The sequence below is a fragment of the Alosa pseudoharengus genome, unplaced genomic scaffold (assembly GCF_046254945.1).
Source record: "Alosa pseudoharengus isolate Yale_2024_CS ecotype anadromous, Long Island Sound unplaced genomic scaffold, YU_APseudo_1.1 YU_APseudo_1.1_scf_23, whole genome shotgun sequence".
In the NCBI taxonomy this organism is placed as follows: domain Eukaryota; kingdom Metazoa; phylum Chordata; class Actinopteri; order Clupeiformes; family Clupeidae; genus Alosa; species Alosa pseudoharengus.
Window position 1 is genome coordinate 24,536,312 of NW_027468685.1, and position 27,911 is coordinate 24,564,222.

The 27,911-nt window shown below is 42.4% G+C and overlaps 2 protein-coding genes across 3 annotated transcripts in view; one reads left to right on the forward strand and one right to left on the reverse strand.

Annotated features, from left to right (window-relative positions):
* Positions 1-40: 40 nt before the first annotated feature.
* On the reverse strand, positions 41-16,736 carry dgat1a (diacylglycerol O-acyltransferase 1a). The gene is made up of 17 exons (XM_076302114.1): positions 16,387-16,736; positions 15,081-15,168; positions 11,443-11,483; positions 10,997-11,082; positions 10,645-10,697; positions 10,252-10,357; positions 9,926-10,054; positions 6,630-6,704; positions 4,744-4,847; positions 4,578-4,616; positions 4,333-4,374; positions 4,066-4,110; positions 3,771-3,883; positions 2,644-2,709; positions 2,234-2,321; positions 1,872-1,934; positions 41-1,668 (listed from the first exon to the last, which is right to left on the reverse strand). The coding sequence occupies exons 1-17, from the start codon at positions 16,611-16,613 to the stop codon at positions 1,498-1,500; spliced, it is 1,536 nt and encodes a 511-aa protein (XP_076158229.1). The 5' UTR covers positions 16,614-16,736; the 3' UTR covers positions 41-1,497.
* Positions 16,737-22,303: 5,567 nt separating this feature from the next.
* Positions 22,304-27,911, forward strand: part of LOC143140949 (TBC1 domain family member 20) — a 19,565-nt gene continuing 13,957 nt past the window's right edge. The window contains exons 1-6 of one of the 2 annotated variants that reach the window (XM_076302115.1): positions 22,304-22,543; positions 23,335-23,520; positions 23,690-23,770; positions 23,924-24,131; positions 24,374-24,475; positions 27,768-27,909. In XM_076302115.1, coding sequence (XP_076158230.1) covers positions 22,450-22,543; positions 23,335-23,520; positions 23,690-23,770; positions 23,924-24,131; positions 24,374-24,475; positions 27,768-27,909 — 813 coding nt within the window. In that variant the 5' untranslated portion in view covers positions 22,304-22,449. The remainder of the gene's footprint in view (positions 22,544-23,334; positions 23,521-23,689; positions 23,771-23,923; positions 24,132-24,373; positions 24,476-27,767; positions 27,910-27,911) is intronic. The other variant, XM_076302116.1, reaches the window with a different exon arrangement.

The following is a 27,911-nucleotide window of genomic DNA, read 5'->3' on the forward strand; positions in this document are numbered from 1 at the left end:
GAGAGACACACACACACACAAAAAGAGTAAGCTGAGGCGGTTCCATGGGCAGGATTTTATTTCACTGGTGACGCAGCTGCCAAAGGTCTCAGTGTGCAGAAATGCACCTGAACTGCACTGCATTGCATTGCATTGCACTGTACTTACAAAACCCTCTCCAGAACAGGTAAAACAGAAGAGGACAAAATCTACACCCCAGAATCACAAGATCTACACTTGCTTACTGTTCTTCGGCATGGCGGTGCGGTGTGTGTTCTGCTGTTCGAAGGGGTTATGGGTTACTTATACACACACCTCTTTGTATTTGACTGACATCAGGTCTACGGCAAGTTATAAAACGTAAACTTAAAGTCATGCTCAGAAATATCAGATGAACTGCATCTAAATGAAGTTAAGCCAAAATCACAGGGCGTGGTTCATTATGAGGAAATTCACCCTTTGCATTGAAAACAAGGAAGCTATTTCAATAAGCCTAATATTTTTTTGTTTGAAATGAAAATAATGATGTAGTTTTGCACTTTGGGAAAAGAAAACCCAGAATGAATTATTTACAGACTGATAGCATAGATAATTAGACACAAGAAAGAATTGGCAACAGGTTTGTTTGAAATGCAACTCATCCAAAAGATGCAGACAACCAAAGCAAAATTTGACTCAAAGGAAACGCCTCTGCCAAGAACACTGAAAATTTTCAATTTGACCTCACAACACAAAAGGTCAACAAGCAGGAGTAAATCAACAAATATGTTGATAATGATAATCATGATGATTATAATTGCAAAACAACACTGCTTTCTATGCATTGTGCAAATAAAATAATTCACAATTAAAATCAAAATACTTGTTGTGCCATGTTCCTTTCAAAAGGAGCACCTCCACAGCTTTGCAAACTATACACATGCATGTTGATAAAGTGCAAAGAGCGAACACAATCATTTCAGAAATCAAATACTTTAAATGACATTGATCACACTAATTATAGAAAAATAAATACATATGATTAAATACTCGCACAAAACGTAAGCCACTGATATACAGTGCAGCTAAAGAAACAATATAAGAAGAAAAATAAGTTTTCAGCACATAAAGCATTGCAATAGGCAACAGCGACCAGTCACACAAATACCAGTAGTAGGCAGATATACTCTGCATGTATATGAGAACACGTTTGCATTGATCATAGTGCTGGAGTTTCAAGTAAGAAACATAAAAAGGCATAAAAAAATGTTCTCGTGCTTTGGTTGGGCAGTGGTGGTGTCAGGACAATTGCACATGATAACAGCACAACTAGCTCCTCCCTGCAAAATGTAAGTGCATTGCCAGAGAATTGGTCTCGGATGGGTAAATTCTTCAACTGGAATACAAGATAAATTTATTACAAACCATCTCGGGCGGAGGCTCAGTGTCCTCTGTGTCCTCAGGATTTCCCTTTGAAAAAAATATACTGTTCATATACATTCAGTATTTTCCTATACGGAAGGGCACATCTATATTGCATTATGAATTGAGTCCGGCCATTCCAACGGGTGTCCCTTGGTAGTGGAGCACATAGTAGTCATGGACGTACATGAGCACAGCAACAGGCTGGCCAATGATGAGGGAGATCCAGACAGCCGCGTTGCCGTAGTTACCCCTCAGGAACCGTCCCACAAACCAAGCCAATGGAATCTGGAGAAAAAACAACAGAGGAAGGTGGGGGCAGTCAAATTAGTTATTAAATAAACTGGAAAGGAAAGCAATGTTAAATATAAAACTAATTAATCAAATAGCAGTGGCTTTGGTTTTGCTACTCCCACGTCATCTTAAAAATGAATGAGGGTGGTACTCTAAAGTGTCTAGAGAGAAAGGAGTCACGATGGCAGGAGTCTGACCTGACTCATCATGCCCATGAACGCCCACAGACGGAACATCTTCAGAGGCACGCTGACCAAATACTGCAGGAGAGAGAGAGAAAGAGAGAGAGAGAAAGAGAGAGAGACTCAGTCAGTGCTGGCAACTCCATCACATTAGCCCAAGACATAAGCAGGAATACTGTGTGTTTCTCTGTGTGTAAAAGAATTGATGTAATTTTAGATAGGTCTATGTTTCTGTATCTAAATATAATGCATGGATACATGCTGGTTTCACGCCTATGCATGATTGTGCCTGTTTTGCATGTGCATCTGTAAGTGCTTGTGTATGCCTATGTGTGTGTGTGGCCGAGTGTGACAGCTTTACTGGAGCCCCCACAAACCTCGTGAAAGAAGGCGGACACCAGGAACACGGCGGTCTGGGCGAGCAACTTGTTCACACCTCTACTCAGCATGGGCTTGTAAAAGTGGCTGTGGAGGAAACAACAAACGCCCACAAGAGTAATTCATCTGACGGGAAGGGTGAGAGGACACAACGTCCACTGCGTGGCCTTTTAACAGCCTAGGGAGGAGACCCAAGGGCCTGTTAATACAGTAGCTCTTGCTTTGCAAACAGAGGCCTTGGTTCGGTTCTATGCATGATACTAATTGATGATATCTGTTGGTGCATTTGGTCTTCTGCTGTGTAAAGGGTATCTGTGCAAGTGTTTAAGCTGCCAACAGCATCTGTCATTAAAGACTAATTATTTTTCACTCCGTAGGCATAATGTGCCAGTCCAGAAGCTGTACTCACCGGAGACACCACTTGTGTACTGGAATGTTCCAATTAGACCAGAAGTATGTGACAGATTCGGAGTTCCTGGAAGAAAAAAACATGAATACAAGTGAATACATTTACAGTGTGTATGTACACGCACACACACACGCACGCGCGCACGCACAGACACACACAGATACAAATACAAATGAATGTGCATACACAAACACAAATACAAAATCACACACATACACACAAACATTCAAAAGTAGCCAGCAGAAAAAAAAAAAAAATAAGAGTAAAACTTTTCCTATGCATCCCATTCCACATTTCCCTCACGATGACGGCCATTTTTATTCCATACGGCTCTTATCAGTCCCTGTGCAGGCCGACGCCAGCTGCGCTTAAGCCAGCGGCTGCTAAATGACTTCCTCTGGACGTTCTCTGTGAAAAACCCCAGACCAGACAAGAGCTGAATTTAGCACACAGTTAATCCCCCAAAGAGAGCCCTTCTGGAGAATAAAGACACAACGTCGGACGAGCTTCATAGGGGAAAAAAAACAAGTTTCCTTCCTCCATACCACTCCCCACCCCTGAGCCAATCTAGGAAATGTCTCTTTCCATCTATCTGAAAGAGGCCGAGCAGAACGTTTGTGATGTCAAGAGTGATGACAGTGCGTTCTTTTCCGGAAATGCGAAAACTAACTTTTGAACAGACATCTTGGAACGGCTCGCACCACTGAGCCATCAATCATCCACGGTACAAGGCTGGGCCACCGAATCACAAGAAAGCTGACAACAAAGACTTGATGCTTTGCGTTTGATCAGCACTGCACTACACTCTACACAACACACACACACACACACACACACACACACACACACACAGAGAGTAAACATCACAATGTCATTACATGAAGATGAAGAATCCTTCATCCTTCGTTACACCCATCGGAAGATATCCACAGCACAACCAACAACAGGAAACAGCATAACCACTGTGCTGTGACACCAAGTGTCTCTCTCACACCTACACATGCTTATGTACCATCCTATTGAGTTTTAGGCTGATATTTCAAGGTCAAATGCTAACATACTGCTGCTTTAATGAAGCCAAAGGACATACCGACAGACAGACTGACAATCTAATGAGAAGTACTCACCACCAGTCCCGGTAAAACTCCCGGTCACCAAACTGCAGCAGCTCAGCTACAAAGTTCATGGAGGAGTGGAAAAACCAATAGAAAAAGATGAGCCAGATGAAATGATTGGGGACCTGGGGTAGATGGAGGAAAGGAGAGAAGAGGAGAGGAAGGAGGATGGGAGGACAAGAACGCAAGGTGGAGTGAGGAGAGGAGAGGAGAGGAGTGAAGGATATCACACCCACACAAATCACAGGTTTTCTTCACGATGCTCCATCACAAACATCTCCATCACATTTGTCTACCCAACACTCACGGCTAGTTTCAGCAGTCGCTCCAGTATCCTGGAGAGGTCCATGTCCTGCAGGGGGAAAAGAAAAGAGTTGAAAGTTGAAACTTCTACCTTCAGATTAGCTTCTGCAATCAAAAAAACTGATGAACATCAATTAAAAGTAAATATATACACCTTACATCCACTTAATGGTATTTATGAGTACATTTGTTCAAATATATTTAACAAATAATCTACTTTAAGCAACCCTCAACAAGGTACATGTTTAATTTACAAGTAACTAATTCATACCTGAAATGGCTTCATGGAGTTCTGAATGGTAGGGACCATCCACTGCAAAGGAAAAGAGAAGTCAATATAAATTGAAACCATGATCAGTTTTACTTATTGCAATGCAGTGCTGAGCAATTTATGTATGATGAAGCTGGCAAAACTCCAGTCGGCAATAGCCATTAAGGTAAATTATATTTTTTCTTTTTTTTTTTTCTTTTAAAAAGACCAGCTGGCAAATCAGATTGATTCTTCAGATGTCATACCTGTTGTATCAGCCCCACCAACAACTGTATAAAGAAAAGCTGTGAAAGGAAACAAACTTTAATATTCTCAAGTTTTCACCACAATAAAAAAGCATCCTTTTGTAAAAAGATTGAGGGCAAGTGAATCTGTGTTGTGTGGGACTCATTGCCAAAAGTTCTGGCTCACCATCTCAAACAGCCTCCTCAGCAGGAACCGGACACGTATCCTTGGAGACCGAGGGAAGTTGAGCTCGTAGCACAGTGTCGGGGCGAAAACGAAGTAATACAGATCTAAAGGGGATGAAAAATGACCAGCCAGAACTCAACATTCAACCATGCAGATTTCAGAAGCCTTTTATAACATATCCACATTGTACCTCAGATATTGCTTAAAATCCCATTCCCATTTTTTACCATTACTATTATTATTATACCGATTATACCATGAACCAGTAATTATACCTTTAAGATTATCTTATGCCGTATCATTGTCAAATACAAAACATGCACTATAGTAATCATCATCACCACACATACATACAGCACACTGCTTGCTACAGTAAGCCTCCTCTACATACTTGCTGCACACTGCTCCCCCCTCCCTACATACACAGCACATTGTCTTCAGGATCTTCTCCAACACACATCATCTACATACTTACAGCACACTACCCCCACCTACCCACACACACACTGCACACACACACACACAGTCACTGCTCCACTCCCCTCCCGCCCACACACACATCTTCACGGTCATCACTCACATACATCATACATACAGTACTCTGCTTGCAATAGTAAGTCCCTTCACCATACTTGCAGTACACTGACCCCCCCCCCTCTCCCCTACATACACAGCACATTATTTCATCAGGAAGCTTCTCCAACACACATCCCCAACATACTTACAGCACACTAACCACCCCCCCCCCCCACACACACACACACACACACACTGCACACACACACAGTCACTGCTCCACTCCCCTCCCGCCCACACACACATCTTCACTGTCATCACTCACATACATCATACATACAGTACTCTGCTTGCAATAGTAAGTCCCTTCACTTCACCCCCCCCAATACACAGCACATTGTCTCATGAGGAAGCTTCTCCAACACACATATTGCACACTGCCCTCTCCCCACATACACAGCACACTATCCCATCTCCCTTGTCATCCCCCCAAGACCCCTGGCAGTTGGGTTAGCCCCTTGAGCCGTGGATCTGCCCAAGGTTTCTTCCTTGGTAAGGAAGTTTTTCCTTGCCCCTGTTGCTCTTGGGTGCTCCTTGTTGGTGCCCCCCCCCCCCCCACCTTTCTTATGCAGCCCTTGCCACTTAATCTACTAAACCCCTCTTCTACTGCACTTTTTACCCCCCCCCCCCCCCCATAAATGCACAAAAAGGCTGACACCAGACATAATTTCACTGCATTTCTTACTTCCAGTAACTATATGCATGTGACAATAAACTTCCTTGTATCCTTGTACGAAGCTCAGTCTCCTCATACACTCCTAAACCTACAGCATTCTTCATTGAGAGCTCCACACTGACTCCTCACATGTCTTGGTCTGTTCAGTCCACTGCACTAAAGAGCCTGAAGCATATAAAACCCCCAAACAGGCACAGGCCTTGGCACAGTCAAAGTGCCCCTTCATGCCCCGATGGCAACTGTGACCGAACGCTTGGCACGCCCATAAAGAAACGGGCTGACAGCGTGCCGAGGCATCCCTCTACATCAAAACACGTTTTTGCATAAATCACTCGATTTAATTTTCCATATGAGAAGTTATAGTTTTTTCATTGAGTCATGACTGGAAAGATGGCCTGTGCTTTTCTGTGCTTACTCTTCGAGGTGTGTGTCTGTGTGTCTGTGTGAGTGTGAGTGTGTGTGAGTAAGTGAGTGAGTTAGAGTGAGAGAGAGAGAGAGAGAGAGAGAGAGAGAGAGAGAGAGAGAGAGAGAGAGAGAGAGAGAGAGAGAGAGAGAGAGAGAGAGAGAGAGAGAGAGAGAGAGAGAGAGAGACTGAGCACGGCTGACTCCCTAAGCTCCACACAAACACACTCACCTCTGTGTGTGAGATTGCCTGGGTAGGTCACCTGAGCGTGGGCCGCCACCCCATTGGCTTTGTGCACAGATGGACCTGGCGAAGGGAAAATCAAAAGAAAGACTCAGCAATCCTCGGATGAAAATTGAAGCTTTACAACAGATGAGACTAAACTATACCCAGATAAACACAGAGACAGAAAAGCAGAGTGAATCAAGAGCACTGCAACTGATGTTTAAGGTGCCTTTATGATTTCAACTTAATATACTTTATAAGTTATAGAATTTATATGGCTTACACATAGTAAGAGGATTTACCTAAGGCCTCTTTCAGTACATAAAAGCCACACTGTTTAGTATCTGAGCTATTTTTCTTTTTAAATAAAAACTATACATGTATGACCTTGATGTTACTGAAGACCTCTGTTACACTGTTTAAGTTCAAAGAATCTAAGAAATCACAAGCTATTGTGAAAATGGAAAAAAGACCATCCCAGATGCACCTACTGAATGCATGTGCAATGCAATGCAATGTTTCTTTCAACGCCATAATCAGTAGCAGGGTGATGGAAATCACGCAACACTGTCCTTATCAGTAAGCTGTCAAGGCTCTTTGTCTTGACATGCCTCCTATTCAGCTGAAGTAAAGTTTGGACTGAGCAGCCTGAACCATTTTTGCTACCAGCAGGTGGCAGCACAGCACAGCCTCAATAGTGGCATACCACACAGGAATAGATAACAGAACTGACAAACTTAAGCTGAGAGGAAGAGTGGGTGTGAATGATAATATGTGTGCTGTGTTTGTATGTGATCTATGCACACACACATGAGGGTCTGTGTTGATATGCATGCCTGTGGGTCTTCATGTATGTGTGCACGTGTGTGTGTGTGTATGTGTGTGTGTGAGTATGTGCGAGTGTTAGTGTGTGCGGAAATGCATCTGTGCACACTGTTTGCTCGGGAATAAAAGACTCAATATTTGACTAAACGCTAAAATCTCCTCCCGGTAAACAGCGGCAGAGCCAAAGACACGCGGGTCACAGGAGTTAAGCAGGCAGAGGCGCACACTGAAACTAATTAAACCTTCATCAGCCCCCCCCCGTCATACCCACTAGATCAGCTGCATTTCAAACAGACAGCACAGGATGCGTGGGGTGGGGTGAGGATGTGAGGCAATAACAACTCATCAGTTCTGCACCACTCATGACTCTCAGGGTGGAAATGAGCAAACACATCTCTTCACTGACAGCATCAACTGCTGCAGTGTCACAAAAGTCCCTTTTACTTGGAAGGCAGATGTTCTGACGTGCGTGTTTCGCCAGTGTGCACACAACTTTATAAGACAAAGCAGTTCTTCAGTACAGCTTCAAAAATGTTTGAAAATGTATTTTGATATTTATTTTTTATTAGAAATGTTATGTTAGTACGGGTCCTCAGCATCACCACACATACATACAGCCCCCCCCCCCCAATAAACACTATATATATTCTATATGCTCTCTGGGGGCCCCCTGTCAGTGCTGGGCCTAGGGATGTAACAATTATTAATGGTAAACCGCGTTAAAAATATTGGCGATAACAATTACCGTTTTCATTTCAAATATCATGATTATCACTGTTGATTACCACGGTATGGAAACCGTGTGTTTAATCCTTCCCAGCTTCATCCAAGCCTGCTTTTGGTAGGCCTGGTACAATGAAACAAAACTGGTACCCTACTGATTCTGTTCTACTTGATGGATTTAACTGTGGCACAAAGCCAATTAAACATGAGCAAGGGAAAAGTGGGGGGCAACACACAATGCCACGGTAACGTTATGCTATGAATTAAGAATGCTCAGCTCAGCCAGGTTTGTTTGTGCAGTCAGGATGTAGGCCTATGAATGTGAATGAAAATATGCCATTCTCCAGTAGCAAATGGGCCACCTTAAAATGCACCAGAATAAAGAAATCACATCTCCTCAGTAACAAATGTTTTACCCTCCCTCAGCACCCCCTCTATGAGCACCCCCAGGTGAAAATGAGTTCCAACGTCCCTGGTTAAATGTTGCACTTTTGATAAGGTTTTGCCTATATTTTGTAATATAGTAAATGCTGTCACACTTTTTGAAACTATTTCAGCTTGTGTAGGCTTATTATTGCTTTCTGAACATATTGAACACACTTTTAAAAACACTGCGATAATTCCGAAAACCGTGATAAATTTGGTCACTATAACCGTGAGGTTAAATTTTCATACCGTTACATCCCTAGCTGGGCCCTTAGAATCATCCTACCCCCCCCCCCCCCCCCCCCCACCCCCCCCTCTTAGCGGCGCCCCTGTTGGGACGTGTTGTTTCAAGACTTTCGAGGGGGGGGCACTGGGGCTGGCAATGTCTTGACAATATTTACATGAGTGCAATGTTCTGACATCCTTCATAAGTCTGTTACACAACACAGTTCCTAGAGATTTGAAACTTATTTTGGGAGTTGGCTGGAGCATGGAGGCATCACCACCATTCACTTCAATGGCCAATGCTAGGCTAGCTAATTCAGCCAAAAATATACTCAGTTGGCCGCTGCCTAAAAATGCCGTCCAACGTGCTCACTTGCGGCCACACATTAACAAACAAGCCAATTAGGTGCCACAATATGGATGGTCACAAATTATGTATCCCATGTAGATTGGCTGATCTTTCTATGGAGAAATTGCCAGTTCATCCACCAATCCACACAGACATATTTTTGTGTCAACCAGTAATGTGGCACCTGATTGTCTTGTCTGTAAAGTTTGTGGGCGGAGGTAAAGGCATGTCAAATGTCATTTTTAAAGATGGCGGTGTCCAACAGGCTGAAACTAATCCTCTAATCGTGTGATCCATTTGTCCATGGTGCTCGTCTTACGAATATACTGTAGTAAATTGACGAAAAGCGGAAGTTTCGCAAAATTAAAAAACTTAAAAAACACGCCTGCCTAAACTCAACTGATAAGAAAAAATCTCGTACAAATCAAAGGATCCCCAGTTCATGGCGAGTTCTTACGACAAGGAAGTTACGTCATTTCAAGTTACGGGTTGTCACAAGCCGTCAGCCTGTACAAATGGAACACACGATAAACCCTGACCCCCTTGCCTGGAGCCTTCTTAAATTCACATCTTGCCCTAGATATTGTAAACAACAACAAACAAAATAACAAATCTTCAGTCTGGGGGGTACTAGCGGTCATTAGCACGATTCTGCGCTTTAAAACAGGGTGTGTCAAACAAACGCTAAATCTCTCTGTGACTGACTGGGCATAGCGGTTATTGTGATAAGCTCCAGAGCAGAGGCAGGACTCACAGGAGTGTGAGCGGGAGAGGGTGCGGGCCTTGGCGTGTCTAATCTCGCGACTCCACTTGTTCACGTCCTTGTAGGAGTAGAGCTTCAGGAAGAGGATGGTGTAGACGGCCAGGGAGAAGACCCCTCCCACTGCAACACAAGAAATGCCCACCGTGGGGTGGAGAGGGTTAAAATTCATCGGCTGGTTGTAAAGGTGGAGGGACAAATGTGATCTGGAGTGTCAAACAGGTGGATAAGAAAGCACTGGGGGGGAGAGAAGGCAGTGAGAATGTCAAGCGTGCACGGTTTGTGTGTGTGTGTGTGTGTGTGTGTGTCTTTCTGTGTACCTGGGGTCATGGAGGTAAGGTACAACACAGTAGCCGGGGGGAAGATCAAAATGGCAGAGAGATTGATGGTGTAGAGGAATGTTCCGGTGCCCTCTGAGATGGTGCCCTGTGGGAAAAGGAGCAGAATAGAGCCATGGGACAGCACAGTGGAGAACCTCACTCTACATTACATCACAAGAAGAAAACACCAGCAGTCATTCTGCTTGGGAACAAGACTCATTGTGAGCAAGCGATAGATCTTTCCCTGTTTTAGTGAAGTTTGTGACTGTGGAGGGTGTGTGTGTGTGTGTGTGTGTGTGGAGGGGGTTCTCGCTGATGGGTGCGAGGAGAGATTAGAAAGATTTCACAGTGCATCCTGCGCATTAGTCGCACGCGCTGCGCTGTGACACTCACCACAGCGAGCCTCCGCTCTGTGTACAAAGCTGCCATTATGGACACGTTGGAGGCTGAAAGAGTAAATAAATAAACAAATTAGACGTGGGGGATCAATGCAAAAAAAAAAAGAAAACTGCTGCATAATATTAGTTCCGTATTGCTCAAGAGTGGATGGCAAGCAAAAAATGTGGAAAATTGGTGGCTTCAGCTTGGTAAGACTCTGCACTTGTTGTCGAGAGGGCCCGAGCCCCAAAATAGATTAAGCCAAATAACAACGAATGGCTATGATTCAATTATGTTATCAAACAGCTCAAGCTTAGGCAGAAAAAAAACAAAACACTCGGTCACTGAAAGTTGAACAAAAACGTACCAATGATAAGGCACGCTGCAGGCCAGCTATAGGGGTCCTTAAGGAACAGAGAAACCACCTGGATAGGGTCCACAAGTATCCCATACCTGTAAGAAAGCAATGGTGTCACAAAAACATGCAATGGCATGCATAACATTAAACATCTATTGCAATGATAGCCCCATAGTCGTCTTGGGCTAAGAGTGACCTCCATGCCTGCCAGCTGTATGTAGGCCTTGAGCAGGGTGAAGTAGGAAGTGAGCTACCACGCACGCACGCGGCAAGAACACCATCCCACTTTGACTATCCTGTACTTTTTTGGGAGAAATATGACCTTCAGAAGACTTGCCAAAATGTAGGTCACTTTGGCCAAAACACATAAAAAGACACTTGAAAAGAACAAATAATCAGAACTTTTGCAGTTGTGCATGTTTCACAATTGAGCTGGTGTTGTGCATATGACTTACTTGATCAGGTTTTCCAGGAAAAGGCGTGCATTGCTCAAAACCTGTGTGAGACAGCATGTTGTTATTAGTGGGAGCCTGCAATAGAAGAGGGATGGTTTGCTTGCCTAATGACAACAACCTCTCCTGCACACACATCTACGGTGATATCTCTGCCAGCCTCCCAGCAGTCAGGAGGGGAACAAAATCAGATCAAAGTCCCCCAACTGAAGCGCATTCCATGTCTCTTTATCATTATCAGAGACAGATAAAGCATACAGCTCCGTCAACAAAAGCAGCTCACCCTGCCAAATCTCTGCCATACGACAGACATACTCAGTAAGGTTATTTAGTCTGTTGCATGGAATGTCAAACACTGCACTGTCTTCACTGCTCTGTTAGTAGATTGAGAAGATTTCATGAAACAATACTGACATGTAGTCACATAGCCTATTCTTGGTTTTGTTCTGTTTGTCTCTGTCTCCTGGACAGGTCCCCTAAAGAAAAATAAAATGCCTTGATGTGTTGTTGCAACTGTGCTGTGTGACTGCGATGAATCTTCATTTATTGATGTAACTTTTATAGAACTGGATCTGCATCTCAGCTCTCTTCATTAATTCAGGTCGTCACATATCCCATATTCCCTCAACATATTATTTGCCACAAGCCATATAATTAATCATTCAAGGCCACTATAAGCTCCATTTTGAAGAGGTTATTATGAATGGTTGCCTACATGAATCCACACAAGAGTACTACTCAGGGACTACTTGCAGGTAGTTGATGAGATGGCGCATGAAGACCAGTTTATCAGAGGTTCAATAATTATAATAAGTGAGAAGTCAAAACCATTCCAATGTGCCTGCAAGTAGGTCTCCCGTTAAAACGGGTCCTGAAGAAGTGTTGTCAAATCCAGAGTAAGTTTAAAAAAAGTGAATAGCAGCACAGGATCTGAAGACATTTTCCTGAGCTTTAGGATTTTTTTTCTCTTGAAGAACTGAGTGCCTTTATGTTTAATTGGCTCAGTCTGAGACCCTGGTATGGTTCTATTTTTTCTTCCTCCCTTCTTCCTCTCTCTCTTTTGCTCTCTCTTTCTCAACGTCTCTTTCCGCTGCCCTCCCTCCAGGAGGCGCGAAGCCACAGAAGGCGGCCCTTGGAGGCGGCGAGGTCTGCACTCCTGGCCTAAGATCTTCTCTCGGCAGCCATTTTCCGCATGGGTTTCATAATTATTCATTACTGGACACAAAGAATTTTGAGGATGTTCTGAGGGGAATGCAAGGAGAGAGAGAGAAAGAGAAAAAAGGAGGTGTTTGGAGGGGCTGTGGGGGGGGGGGGGGTAGAGGAAAGGAAAAAAGGGTCCAGTGAGAATGTCAATGTGATCTTGTTTCAAAGCCAGGATTAATACTGGCTTTTGAAATTACAATTTGCTCTCGGTGGCTTTGAAGACGACAGACCAGTGCTCCAGATTCTCTCCAATGTGAGGGGAAAATTGATGTTTATTTTTAGAGGGCATGTCACATTCCCAGCAGTCATCAAAGTAATCCATTTCAAACTTCTTGATTGAGCATTACTGTGCAAAACAGCCCAAAAATACCCACTGGATACACCAATGGCAGAAGGGGTGGAGGGTTAAACTCTTGATGTCCCTCTTCACAGTGGCAGAAGTGGCTGTAGTCTTTCACATACTAGTGGGAGTGAGTGGCAGTCAACGTGCCTGGAGGCTTGCCCACTGTGGCCAGGTCACTGGACATTCGCCCGCTTCACCACTGGCACTGCCAGAGCACCTGGCCAAGCTTGTCTGCAGGGTGAGTTCCACCCAAAGAGCAGACAGAAAGTTTGAGAGCTGATAAGAGAGCTGGTCTGTGTGTAGTTTGTGTGTGTTTGTGTGCATATGCGTGTGGGTGTGTGTGTGGGTGTGTGTGTGGGTGTGGCAGAGTGCAATAACACTCTTGTTCAATTAACATAGCTCTGTTCATAACATAGCTTATTCTTTGAGCCGGACATGGTTTTTAGGTATAATAACGATTTCATCTGGTAATACTATTTCACAGGGGACCTCAAACAGGCCGAGAGAGGTAGACTGAGGAGGGATTGAGACTGAGCAGTGAGAAGAATTAGAGGGACAGAGAGAGATACAAAGTGGGATAGAGGCAGATAATGTGAGATCGGAAAATGGGGAGTGATTGGGCAATAATAGAAAAAGAGATGAATGGGGATAGAGGGCAAGATAGATAGACATGGAAAATGAAAAAGAGAAAGAGAGACAGAAAGAGAGAAGGAGAGAGAGAGAGAGAGAGAGAGAGAGAGAGAGATAAAGAAACTTGGCTGTCCTGCTCAACTGAACAGAGCAAGCGGCCGGTCACACAGCCAAGAATCTCCGTCTGTGGTCCAAAGTCTTCCTCTCTCTCTCTCTCTCTCTCTCTCTCCACAAAGCCACTTTGGGAATTGGACACTGGAGAGAGAGAGAGAGAGCGAGCTGATTTATGGCTGCTCCCTGGGGTCATGGTGTTAAGTCAGGCTTTCAGATAGGTGAGAGGGTAGGCCACAAGTTCAGATTCAGTCTTTTCTCTGCGAGGTTGTTGTTGTCGGTTGTCTTTTTCCTGCTTCAGTGGGCTGTCTCTTCATTTTACCAACTTATGTTCAAGTTGATATTCTGCTCTGAAAATATGCTGTATTCCTTTGTATTTCTATCTTTGAAGACATGCAATGGTATGATGATGCAATGGTAATTATTAAATTATCATTGCTGTTGTTGGTTGACATTAGTGCTGACTGCACAAAGGACTAATCCAAAGCACTCATAGTTTAACATTTATGTTACATCTTGGACCCAGGCACACTGGGCAAATTTGAAAGCCATTAACCAGATCCTTCATGGGTAGGTAGACATTTATTTGACTATAAATAGCCCTGTGACATTTAAAATACTTTAAAGCAATTAATGGCACACCAGTAGAACAGGTGACACACTGGCCTGCCATTCTTGTGTAATGATGGCAAGAACTGTTCTGCCAGTGCACAAGACTTGTGTTCAGATGGCAAAAGAGAGTAGAGAAAGCCGAGTTACCCTCCATGAACATTATACCTTACATGTGAAGCATAAATATTTTAACCTACCAACCTTTAATTGCTATCTAATTATAGGGAAAATAAAGTCACAAAAAAGAAATTTGCCTTAATGTAGGCTGCATCCTGGTACCCTTTGTCCTGATTGAGGTCTCAATGCCAGACCCTTGTCTGTACCTGTACTTGAGCCAACTGATAAACACAAAAACATCACAGCAAGAGATTTGCACACACACAGCCTTGCCACATGGCCTCTGGAGACATACAACCCTGTGCCCACAAGCAACATATATGAGCCAATCTAGGATTTTCCTGTGACATTGGGTCCAAGATGAAAAGAACAGAACAGAACAGAATCTTCCAGAAAAGAGTTTAAAAACTTTTTTTTAAAGAATTCAGAAGATTCTAAAAATGTTTTCTGATTGTTCTACAGAAATAAAGCTCATGCTGCACTAGAAACAGCCACTTCTAATAAATGGACAAATCAAGCAGTTCAGCAGGGGGCCGTGGTAAAAAGATGTCGCTGAAGGTCAGAATGAAGCAACAGATTCAAGTTTCACTTGTAATGTGCACACATTGTACACGTAGGTACTTACTAGCATAACCACACACCAGTTAAGGATTCCCCTGTAATTGCTGTAGCCACTGTCAGAGCTGAGCAAGGACTCCTGATGGGTGTGACATCTACAAATAAACAAACAGGAATAACAAAACAGAATATTTATTTAATTACACAAATATGTCCAATGGTAGGGAATTAAGGAAAGGCTGTAAACTCAAAAAGGGCATTAAGGGTTTAGATGAGAGCTCTTGTTTTCATTTTCGGAACCTATAATCTAAGCTCAAGTATTACCTTGACCTTTATCCACAGATACTCATAACTCAACACGACTCCACAGTTGTGAAAACTAAGGCAAGGGACACAATTGCCCGAATTGCCTAACTGAGAGAAGACGGAGTTGCTTCACACTTTACCAACAAGCCAAATGTCATAGTAATATCCCCCTTCATGAACTCAAAAGAGGAGTCCTAATTATGACAGTTATTGGGACAGTTCCATGCCAATCACTCTTCTCTACGAATATTATGTTCCCAATTGATTTCCATTGTGGAGAGAACTGCTATCCAGCCAATTACTCAGTAGGCCTAAGAGTCTAAGACAAATGTTTGGAATATGTTGGACTGCTCTGAAGTCCTGAAAAATACAAGACTGATATGCAAATGGACTACAGTTCAGAAGATAGAGTCTGAGATTACGAGCCACTTTGGGAATATACATGTAGAAAACGTGCCTGACGATCAGAACTTTTTTTTTCTGTCCATGAAGTATTTTTTCATGAAACATTCCATTGCTTGATCTTGTTGAAGACTGATTGGCACAAGATAAATTGTCTTCAGTGACACATATCCTGTGTAGCTCTTACAGAGCACGTAATCAAAAGGAACCACATATGTAGGCTACGTCACAAGATAACAGAATACTGGGACAACTTCATTACGCTGCACTGAAACCACGAAATGTCATATAATAGGTAATGAATACAGAGCATTAGCTGTCATTCGTAATGTAGCCAAATGTTATTGCATAACCAAACCCCCTTTAGATCAAAATGTTGACCCTACATCATATGGAATCTAATTTGGCGGCCTTCAAATGGCCTGAACTGAATTATGAAGGACGGAGACACGTGATGCTCAATATGTTACAGTGACACTAGGTGCACAAGGCTACAATATTACAGACCAGTCAATAGCGAAATTTGCAGGTCTTGGTGTCTTCCTTCCACATTTACATCAGGCAGACACTAGCATGCTAACACATTGGTGGTCTTGCGCACGGAATCCACAGGAGGTGATGGAAGACATTGCCATGTTGATTTAAAGGAATGCAGAGACTATTACCTGAGCCTTTCTCTAATGGCATCGTTGTAGCTCTTGTCTCTGCGTGGTGTCGATGATGTATCCCGCACCTTACGTGGACTGCTTCCATTGTTGACACTGGACTCTTCGCCAGCATTACCCGGCTTGCTCCCGTTGGCTTGTTTAGAATTCAGCACCGGAGACGCGGTTTCAGAAATGGTCGTTCTCCTCTTGCGTGTTAACGGACCCCTCACGTATTTGTCTCCCATGTTTCTGTTTAAGCTGCATTACGACGACACATCGCAGGGAAAAAGTTTCTCTCAAGTTCAACGTAAGCCTGATTACGGGGCTGATTGAGATCAGAGGTGTAGTGGGTGTGTTCTACACGCGTTGGCGTCGCGCAAATCGTCAAATAAGGGGCATGTTCGTGGTGTACAACCTACTAGTGTAGTCGACGTTTGATTGGTGCTAGAAATTATTATAAAAAATAAATGCTATCATTTAAAATAAATAATGTAATGTAATGTTACTTTAATTTGTATTCCCAAGTAGTAAGATGGAAGACTGAAAATGTGTGTGTGAAAAATTGTCTCTGAGAAGGTCTAATAACTTTTCACTGGTTTAGCGTGCACTAGTAGCCTACAATATATGTGTGCAGGGATAGGCAAAAATATATCAACATGTATTTTGAAATAAAATATCAAATACCCTAATTTAAGCATATCAAAATGAACTAGCTAAATACAGTAGGCTAACTACACCATGTATCAAAATAAAATACTGTATATTTGTATTTTGAAAATATATTAAAAAAAACTATTTAAAGGGAGCATGAAATCATTTTACAAACCTTATATCTGTCTATTTAATCTATTTCTTCATCAGTAGCCTACACTGACTCTGTTAAGTAAGTGGACAGTGTTTGAGAGCAACAGCTTTCCTCTGCAAGCTTTTCTATGAGACATGCCATAAACCTGCAGTCAACAGATCAACTATGCTGACTTGCCTGTTACATCTCATACATCTCATACAGACTAAATACTGTATCAGATATGCACTGAAAAAGTAACAATTGAACTTGTCAAGTGGTACAAAGTGAGTCAAGTCTCTGACATTGTCAATGTATGCCCAGATTGCTTGACATTGCACTGTGTAACGGTGTTGATCAGGAAGTATTGTGAGCCATTAAGTTGTTTTTTAACTAACTGTATGTCAGCCCTGAATGGTGATATATTGACATCAGGGGCATACATATGAATTTTTCACTGTGTTACTTTAGGTGATACATGGGGCAACTTTTTGAGAAATGTTGCATGGGGCAACACTTTGAGAAATGCTGCAGGGCAACCACATAACAACTTCCATGTTTTCTGGATGATTCTCAAGAAACTGATGACTTTCTCAAGAAACTTGAGGTTGATCTGACAGGGAGTGTATTGTGTGTGTGAGTTACCTACACATTACTTATCTTCCACTGGATCTTCTTCCTGAATTCTGATCACAACAAGTCTGGGCAAATTACTAAGTCAGCACAAGTCAGAGGCTACATTCATTGTTTGGCACTTTTATAATATCATCACATCACCAAAAGTTTTGGTTTTACCAAAAAATACACACCTGTAAAGTATTTTGATACAAAATACGGAGCAATTTTCTTCAACCCAATAAAATACAAATTACAAAATACTATTTTGTATTTGATATATTTTAAATACATGTGTCATAAATACTAGCCTACCCATCCCTGTGTAGCTTATAGTATATGTATGTGTAGCCTATGTGTAAGTAGGCCTTAGGGCTAAGCCTAGATATTTGTTTGTTTCCCAGATGCCACTAGGGTTGTAGTGGTATAGCTTACCAACATTTCTGTATACTGTGGCATGAATATCCACAGTAATCATACTGTGCACATTTTCTTCACGGAGGAGGAAACACTTATTATGTTCACCTATCTCAAGAACACCATCCCTCTGCAGATCAACATATGTGTTCCATTTATTAGGCTACTTTAATCCCTAACAAAAATGTGTGAACATTTCAATGTGATGATAAAATGTCATAATATAATAATAAACTTTTTCTACACAACAAGATTGCCTGCAACTCCAGTGCCAGTAGCCTAAATGGTGTTTTACAAACGGAAGTTCGGGAGGAGCGTGACAAAATTTGCCACGCCTCCTTCTTCAATCAGTTAGGTTATCTATTTGCAGTCTACCTGTCGAAGTTGCAGCATCGGTGTTACTCCGCTCGCAACCCACCACCTCCCCTTACGCCTCCCGTCTTCTATAGTTAAAGGATAAGGGGGTGTATGGCGGAATCCTGCCCGACTCCGGCCTGCGCAGTCAACTCCGGCACGATTCCGCTAAGCCCTTCAGGACCATGGCCAGAGACCTCGCCAAACATGCTTTTCTATTATGCTTTTATGTTTTATGCTTTTATGTTTTATGCTTTTATGTCTTTATGCAAATTCAGGAATGTGAAATAGTGAACTTACATTTAAAATGCTAATATCCTTGATTTTGAAAGTGAAAATGTTATCTGTTACCTTGTTATTACAAAGGGTCTCAATGTCTCTACAGCTGTAAAAGACCTGATGTTATCCGATCATTTTTGTGTGTTCTTTGATGTGTCTATGTCCCCACACACTCAGAACAGAGCTAAGGAGAATCATAAATGATCAGACAAGTGCTCTCTTTGAGCAAGCACTTTCACAGACGTCAAGTCAACTGTCAGATTTGGTAGAAAACTTATTTGATCACATAATGGCAAACATTATGGATAACATTACTCCATTACAATTGAAGAAAGTTAAGGACACCATGGAAGCAAAATCCAGCAGTTAAACTCCTCCGCACATATAACTCTGAAATATGCAAGAAAGCAAGACAGTCTGAAAGGTGAAAATGGGTATTTTGATTACTTTCCGTCTGGTTTTCGGGCAAATCACAGCACTGAAACAGCTCTCATTAAAGTTTTCAATTACATACTGTACGCCTCAACACAGATTCAGGTAAAACATCAGTCCTAGTGCTACTGGACCGTAGTGCAGCAAATTGACACTGTTGAATATTTTACTACACAGACTAACACTGGGTTGGCTAAAATCATATCTACAAGAAAGGAGCTTCTTTGTTGCCATCGGAAACTGTACTATCGGAAACGTCCTTGACCTGTGGTGTTCCCCAGGGGTCGATCTTGGGGCCACTATTATTCAATCTCTATATGCTCCCACTTGGACAAATCATCCAAAATAATTTGATTTCATATCATAGCTATGCAGCTCTGTCGCCAAATGACTATGGTCCCTTTGAATCTATGTGTCAGTGTATAACAAATCAACACCTGGATGTCTCAAAATTTTCTTCAGGTGAACAAAGAAAAAACTGAAGTAATTATTTGGTAAAAGGAGGAAAGACTTAGGGTTGCCACTCCTTGACACAAAAGGGTTGAAAGCAAAGGATACTGTTAAAAATCTTGGTGTAATAATTTGACAGTGATCTAAATTTCAAAAAAGCCACATGAAAGCGATAACTAAATCAGCTTTTTACCACCTCACAAATATTGCCAAACGTAGAAGGCTGATGTCAAAACATGATTTAGAAAAACTCATTCATTTATCTCCAGCAGGATTGATTACTGCAATGGACTCTTCACAGGCCTTCCTAAATAGATTATCAAACAGCTTCAGGTGATACAAAATGCAGCAGCTAGGATTCTCACAAAAAGTAAAAGAACTGACCACATTACTCCAATTCTTAAGTCCCTGTACTGGCTTCCAGTAAGTCACAGAATTGATTTGAAAGCTCAACCATGGCCTCCCTTTTGGGAAGTTGACCCATGCACACAAGCATTCCTCACACATCCTCCAGCCGGACTTACTAGTACTTCACCCTTCTCTGGAGTCCCTTACACACAGGGGTCACCTTCAAGGGTCCTTCATACAGCTCACAGGTTAGGCCTTCATTGACCTCACTGCAAGCCATACCACACCAGCAAAGGAAGAGAGTAGTCACCCTTCCCCTTGACCCTTGACAGTCATCTCTGGAGCTTGACCACGTTGTTCGGCTTGTTGGTATGGCAGTCAGAGCACATGCTCAATCATAGTGACAGCACTCCATTACAAAAAGCAATACAGTTGCATCAGTACAGATGCATTATTGCCAGCATTGCAAATAAAAAATATAATACTGTCTGTGTCTGTAAGGCACAAGGGTCATTTTTATGTCAGTTCAGATAAGGTTGTTGCTGCATCTCAGATTTAGTTTAAACCTTGTCAATGGTCCCAAAACCAAGGCCTGTAAAATATTTCTGTTCAAATCCTATGTCTTCATATTATTTTCAGCCTTTTAAATTACTTCAGTTTTGCAGCCTGAAAAACACATGATCTAGGAAGCAATGTTATGGTATTGCAATCATGACTGAACCATTACAAGTTAGTATGGCATGCTAATTGATTTTCTAAAAGGCCCTAGATTTGAATTAGAGGCTGCTTTGTGGATCCCAGTTACTTCCACAGGGATGCAGACAGTCCAACAACTGTGGAAAGAAAACAGGGTCTTAATGAGAGAAGTAGAATCTGTAGACTGTCCTAGTGTGTCACTCAGGCTCTTAGACGAAGACCACTGACCAGCAGATAGCAGAAAGGCATTAAGCTCATCAGTGTCATTTAATATAAACATTTCAGGCATTTTGACCTATCAAAGCAGCAAGATTCTTTGTATGGACGGTACTTTTTCTTCTGTTACACAGAAATGTGTAGCCTACTTGACATCAACTGTTGGACATTTGCACACTGTTAGTTTGTCCTCATGTGAGTGTCCAACTGTATTTATTGAATGCTCTCTGTCCACACTGAATCTGTTAAATTTGCCTGTATATTGCGTCATATTTCTTGTCCAAAATAGCAGAACAACAAGAGTGACCAAGAGACATCCGACAAAGGCATCCGACAGACATCCGAAAAAGGTTCTGCTCAAAATGTGCCGCATAGCACTGAACAGCACTATGTCGCGTGACTTCCAGTTAAGACATTCCAATTGAAAACAAAGTAACCAAACTGATGGTGTCTCTAACGTCTGCTCACATTGCATGTAGTTAGGACACAGTGTAAATATCTCAACAGTTGAGGCTGTTTGCCATTTCAGGCATGTCTGTGGTCACAGAGTGATGCAGTCTGAGGAAATCCTATAGAGATGTGCATCTTTTTGGCATGTTGTTTAAATGCCATATTAGTCTTGACTAACAACAGAGATATTTTGTATTTTCTGATCCGGTGAATACCATATTGAATTTCACAATGGCTGCAGGTTTGCAAGTACATTTGGTTCCTTGACCCTGCAGGGTTATACCTTTCAGATAAATCTGGTTGTCAGTAGGCTATGAGATGGCTTGGTAGATTTGGGCTATAGGCTATAGGCCTAGGTAGGCTATGGTATTTCAGGTTTATTAGGCCTATTCAACTAGACAAAAAAGTTCAAACATTAATGAAAATGGAATGGATAAGGTTTATGTTTCAGATATTAGTTTCCACTATCAAAACTTTTTTTTTTAAACTTAAAATCCAACGTTTATTAACCACATGAAGGACATGAAGGCTAATATCACTTTAAGAATGTAGATCTGGTCTAGAAACTTTGTGTAAAAAAATAGATAATTGTTGGCTTACATAATTTTTGTTGACAAATTTGATAAATTACTATGAGCTACTGAATGGCTATGAGTACTGAATTCTGAACTATTTGTGGCCCATATTGTAGGCCTGTGATGTTAATTTGTGCCTTCAAAATGTACCCCACCAATCTATGCTTACCAAGGTTAGGCCATAGACAGTAAAAGAAAGGGTTAGGCCTACTGAAGCTGTAGACAGCAAAATTGACCAATCAGCTGACAGAGGACCGCCCTTGCGGCAAGCATGTTTGGTTAACCCCTCTTGAATCAGGTGTTGGTTGCGTGACAGTGACATATGTTTGATGGGAATAACCAACCGGCTCAGCGATGTTGTTATGGCGATACATTTAAGCTTTATTGACATGACATTTTAATTCAAAGAAAACGAATTGGAATGAACTGGTTTTAAACGCTAATGTCATAAACAAACACAGGGAAATGAAAAAGGGAAAAAAGCACCAGCAAGTAAACTGTAATGGGAACAACAGACCGACTAGTAGCACTACTAATCGAAACGAGAAGGGACATGGAGGTAAGTAAAAGCACAATTACAGTATGTGGTGAGATTATCATTTTTCTACATGTTAGCTGATAACTAAGTTATCTCTAAAGGTGGTCAGTTGTGAGAATGGAAATACGTGCAAACCAGTCAATTTTGAAAGTAGTTAAGAGAGTAGGTGGCTATCCTTTTTGAAAAGGCCTGTCTAGCTAGCTACGTGGACAGGGGCTAGGACTGGTGCAGGTTGCAGGCAAACATTTCTTTTCTAATCGCAATTTAAGAACAGTGCAATCTCTTTCCTATACTAAGAGATTCTGACATTTAAAAATGAAATAAACAATTGAATGATCAAGGCTATTTCACTAGTTGCCGTTGCCAATGTATCAGGAAGTGTTCTCGGCTCGTGTCCAAATTGATTCGACCGGTTAAAACCTAACTGTGAAATTGGAGTAGGAGCTCGTGCCAAATCGACGCGTGTAAATGATCAGTCGTAGGCATACACCGCTATAGCGAAAAGTTATCAACATGAAATGACACCACATACCTGGAGATTCTACTGTGCTTAGTAAGCCTAATGTATGATGAGGACACTCAAAGTCTGGCTAAGGTGTGATAGTATTATGAATTGCCGAATCAATGCTGCTGTTGTTAGTTCAAACCAGTTTTGCGGGGGATTTAGCACAGAAGTATTTTAAGTCATGTACATTAGACTAGAACTACAGTAGGCCTATTACTAGAATGCATTTCATTGCTGCAGTTTGTTGCATAATATTCCATAGATGCATGGTGGAAACTCTCAGACATTTCTCTTTTCCTCCACATAGAACATGTGTCATGGAAAAAAAAGAAGCTCCTTGACATACACCAAGCTCTCAACAGTGACCCAGTGGACATTGAAACCCTGCGAAAGGCGGCTGTGAGTGAGGGTGGTCTACTGACAGATGATATCAGGAGAAAAGTCTGGCCCAAACTACTCAATGTTAATGTGTACAACCTCCCAACAAAACCTGGTAAATTTTGAACGGCAAGATTGCAGATATTCCTTATTTGACATCAGTGCAAGAAGTCTATTAAAAATGTACCTTTAAAATGACAGCTGGCAATCCTATCCATTTGATTGATCAGTCTAGAACTCTGAGCCTCATTCTCTGTGTCTTTTGTTTGCTCTGATTGATTCAGGGAGAGATGTCAGGGAGAACCACAAGGACTACAACCAGGTCCTTCTGGATGTCAGGAGATCAATGCGTCGTTTTCCTAGAGGTAAGCCTGCTATTGATTATAGCTGCAGTCATCAACCAAGTCATGGTGATGTAGTCTCTACCACTCTGACAAATTCATAATACTGGATCCTGACTTAACTTTATGGGTGTTCAAGCTGTACATTGCTGTCTACTAAACTTACAATACCAAAAGCTTTTTGTTTTGGTTCTCCAGGAATGCGGGTTGCTGAGAGAGAGGTGTTGCAGGAACAGCTGATTGACATCATCCTGGATGTTCTGAGGAAGAACCCTCAGCTGCACTATTACCAGGGCTACCACGACATAGTGGTCACCTTCCTGCTGGTGGTGGGGGAGAGAATGGCCATAGCCCTGGTGGAGACTCTCTCAAATCACCACCTCAGGTGGGCTGATAGATATTTATCTAGCAAACACCTGTTAATAGAGTAAATGAACAGCTCTGTTGTCATTTCATGATTAATATGTTATGTGCTTTGGGAGCAGAGTATGATTTTTATTCTGGCAGAATTGTTCTGAATTCAAAATTCTAGTTGATCAAGGGTTGTCAGCAAGAAGTAGTACTGTTGTTAATGCTGTCATTTTAGGGGTAGATTTGTATTTTTATTTGTACCTGTGTTATCAACAGGGATTTTATGGACCCTACAATGGACAGTACGAAACACATCCTGAATTACTTGATGCCAATTCTGGAGCAGGTGGACCGAGAGCTACATGACTTTATGTTACAGTAAGACCTCCTTTCTATATTCTCTATTATGTTATGTTACTAATGGAGATGGTCTGGGGTATTGTGACCTTGCAGGAAGGCACAATAGTGGTGGTATGGGGTGAAATTCTAAGCTAAAGTGTTACCCTGACCTTGACTACACAGGGTTGTTTGTCCTTTCTTGATAAATTAAAGTCAGCTTCTGTTCCTGAAACTAACTTAAATACACAGTGAGTTACATTTGGTCGAATTAAGGATTGATTTGGAGTCAATATGTCAATATGGTGTTGCTGGGGATTACCGTAATTCAGTTTGGACGTAATGTGACCACCTCAGTGTGCCCTTCCAATGTCTGCTGCCTGTTTTAGAACAAGATAATTCCATTGCTTGTTGATTTTAGTAAGTCTTTTTTCCTTTTGACATCTGGAACTTTCCCACTGCTGTTTGAGAGCCCTACAATAATGAAAGATTTACTGATCTGCTACAGTACGTGCACCTTTTAAAGAAAGAGACTCCGGGTGTACTTTTTTGTGCAACTGATTTGCAATGCATTATGGTTAAAAAAATGTATCATCACAAGCTCTGCAGCGCCCTCAATCCTAGCCTGAAGCGCTCGCTGATTGATAGTGTTTCATCAAAGCAGTTTATTACGAGCCGAAATAAAGCCAGTCTCTGGAGGCTGCAAAACTAGTCGTGCTTCAGCAGCTCCTCATAACACCACAAAGGGGGTGTTCTCTATCTCACAGCCCCTTAAATCACACACACACACACACACACACACACACACACACACACACGGGGTTGGAATTGATCCTTTGCCCACGATAACGATAGCATCATATCACAACATCGGAAACATTGTGTAAAGTGCATAAAGTTTTAGCTCAGAGCCTCTTAAAAACATTTTTTTTAAATAAACAAAAAATATACCTCTGTCAAGAAATAAACACATTAAAATGCATATTTCAGTGTTTATACACACATGAATGAAGTAGTGAATCAAAGTTAAAGTTAAGTTAGAAGATGCGTGTACTGTAATTAGAATACAAATTGTACAATTTAATATTTTGGTGAAGATAATGATGGAAGCAGAGCGCATCGATAATGTATCGCAAAAGAAGTCATACAATATATTGCCGTATCAATATTATGACACACACACACACACACACACACACACAATTGAAGGTGATCAGGATGGGCTCATTTAGCTACTTGCTGAGATTTGTTTGGTGTGTCGTGTTTGCTTGGCATGAAGAGAAGAGAACCACCTGAGGGGGGCAGCAGAGAGCGCGCAGCACTGTGTGAGCCAGAATGCCACTGTGTGGAGTAAGAGGAGGCGAGATTGCCTTCTCATTCAAACTCTGTAAACAGAGTAGAATAAACACTGGTGGTACATATTGCATATAGAAACCGTTATTTTATGCCAGAATAATCATAGACTTCGTATGAAAGAACTGTTGACTGTTGGTATCTATGTTTATGGTGCAAGGCAACACTTGGGTGGGCCACACAAACATAGCACAGACTAAGTAAGAGGAGGGAAGAATAAGATGTTCTGATTTCTTGTTTCTTTTAGGAGCTATAAGTGCAAATCTGAAAGAAATGGATGCTGACACATTCGCAGCATTGACAGGAGCATATGATCATGTGCGATCTAATTGGGGAGCTGTCTCGAGACGGCCGCCCTTGTTTCAAAGCGACTGTCGGCAAGCTGATGTCGTTTTGCATATTCCTGCGCCGCTGCTTACATTCTGACACTCCCGAACGCACACTCCTGTGATTGTCACCAGTCGTCTGTCTCCGCGGCACCTTTATGTTGACGCCGGATATTACATTTGTCATACCTGTGTGTGTTTTAACTTCGTTAAAAAGCTCTTTATTTCTCATCATCCACTTGATGGACAGGGAAGCAGGTGTGTGATTTAGAGAGTAAAAAGAAAAGAGTGGAAATGAAAAAGGAAGAGTCTTGTCTCTTCCGGCAAGGTATGTGAAAATGTTTGGACCCACAACGGCCCGCAAAGGAGTGGATGCACCATTTGGTACCTCATTTATAATTCATTCTGTGTTTTCTGTTTTTTCAGTGTTGCTGTTTTGTGTGTGTGTGTTTGTGTGTTTGTGTGTGTGTGTGTGTGTGTGTGTGTGTGTGTGTGTGTGTGTGTGTGTGTGCTGGTTGAGCACACAAACCTGTACTATGAGTCAGCTGGAGAGAGTGAGAGTGAAAGAGAGTGAGAGAGAGAGAGAGAGAGAGAGAGAGAGAGAGAAAGAAAGAAAGAAAGAGAGAGAGAGGCTGTTGCGTGCCACTGGCTCAGTCCCAGCTGTAAAAGCGAGTTATTTTTAATGGTAGCTCATCTAAAATGTAAAGAATAAGAGGCTCCTGATAAATATTAGATATGCACGTCTTGGGAGGGCCCCCGTCTAGCCTAAGCTCTCACTCGGGGCCCCACAGGTCTAATGGTGTTGCTCGCTTCAGGTACTGTTGCTCTTTCTTACTTTGATGCCACTTTCCCCCGAAAATCCAGGAAGAGGAAGTGAGTTCTAATGCAGTCCTCTTCCTCCACGCCGAGCCGCTCGAGCATTTCATGTGTGGAAGCGTGCTGGCACGAGGGGCCACGCCAGAGCCCCGTCCAGGCGTCAGTCTAAATTTTCGCCACAATCTTCAGCGGGAGGTATTTTTAGTCGCACAAACCGCCTGATGGGATTGTGAGATGTGTGTATGTGTGTTCCCCCCCCCCCCCCCCCCCCCCCTGTTTTTGAAAGGGTCTTAAAAGGGACAGGTTGCAGCTTTGTGTTGTGGGGATAAGCAGTCAGAGCTGCTTAGTTCTGTCGCCCAGAGGATGCTTTGAGGTGTAGTTCCTGCAGATTCCTTTGAGTCCCTTTTCTCCTTTTTTTCTCAGCTGACTCCACAAATGATCTCTCAAAAGGCCATTTTCAGTTCCTAAAATAGAGCAATGTTACTGTGGTCGGGGGGAAAAAAGGCCACTGAAGTGAACCATGCTTAATGTTTGGCCTTGAGGAGAGGTCTCTCGGGCGCGCTTTATAATTACATCATCAGTGACATCATACTCATTCAGGGCGACGTGCAGAATTTATTTATCATGCACAACGCTTGTTTATTTATTTGCTTCTCTCTTGCCTCAAGTCGCTTGGAAAAGTGGGTTAAGTATTGCATGTTGTTCCAATGAAATTTTCTAACCATTCTTCTAATTCTGCGTGTCTGTTTTTTGGTGTGTGTGTGTGTGTGTGTGTGTGTGTGTGTGTGTGTGTGTCTGTCTGTCTGTCTGTCTGTCTGTCTGTCTGTCTGGGGCTCCAGGGCTGAAGTTGGCACCATCTTCGCTCTCAGCTGGCTCATCACCTGGTACGGCCACGTCCTGTCCGACTTCCGGCACGTTCTTCGGCTCTATGACTTCTTCCTGGCCTCCCACCCTCTGATGGCCATCTACTTTGCAGCCGTGGT

Excerpts from the sequence above, each read along its gene's own strand:
- dgat1a (XM_076302114.1), bottom strand. The coding sequence starts at position 16,613 with ATGGGAGACAAATACGTGAGGGGTCCGTTAACACGCAAGAGGAGAACG. Across the intron at positions 4,111-4,332 it reads ACTCCATGAAGCCATTTCAG|GACATGGACCTCTCCAGGAT; the intron begins GTATGAATTAGT and ends TTCCCCCTGCAG. Across the intron at positions 1,669-1,871 it reads TCATGGGCATGATGAGTCAG|ATTCCATTGGCTTGGTTTGT; the intron begins GTCAGACTCCTG and ends TTTTTTCTCCAG.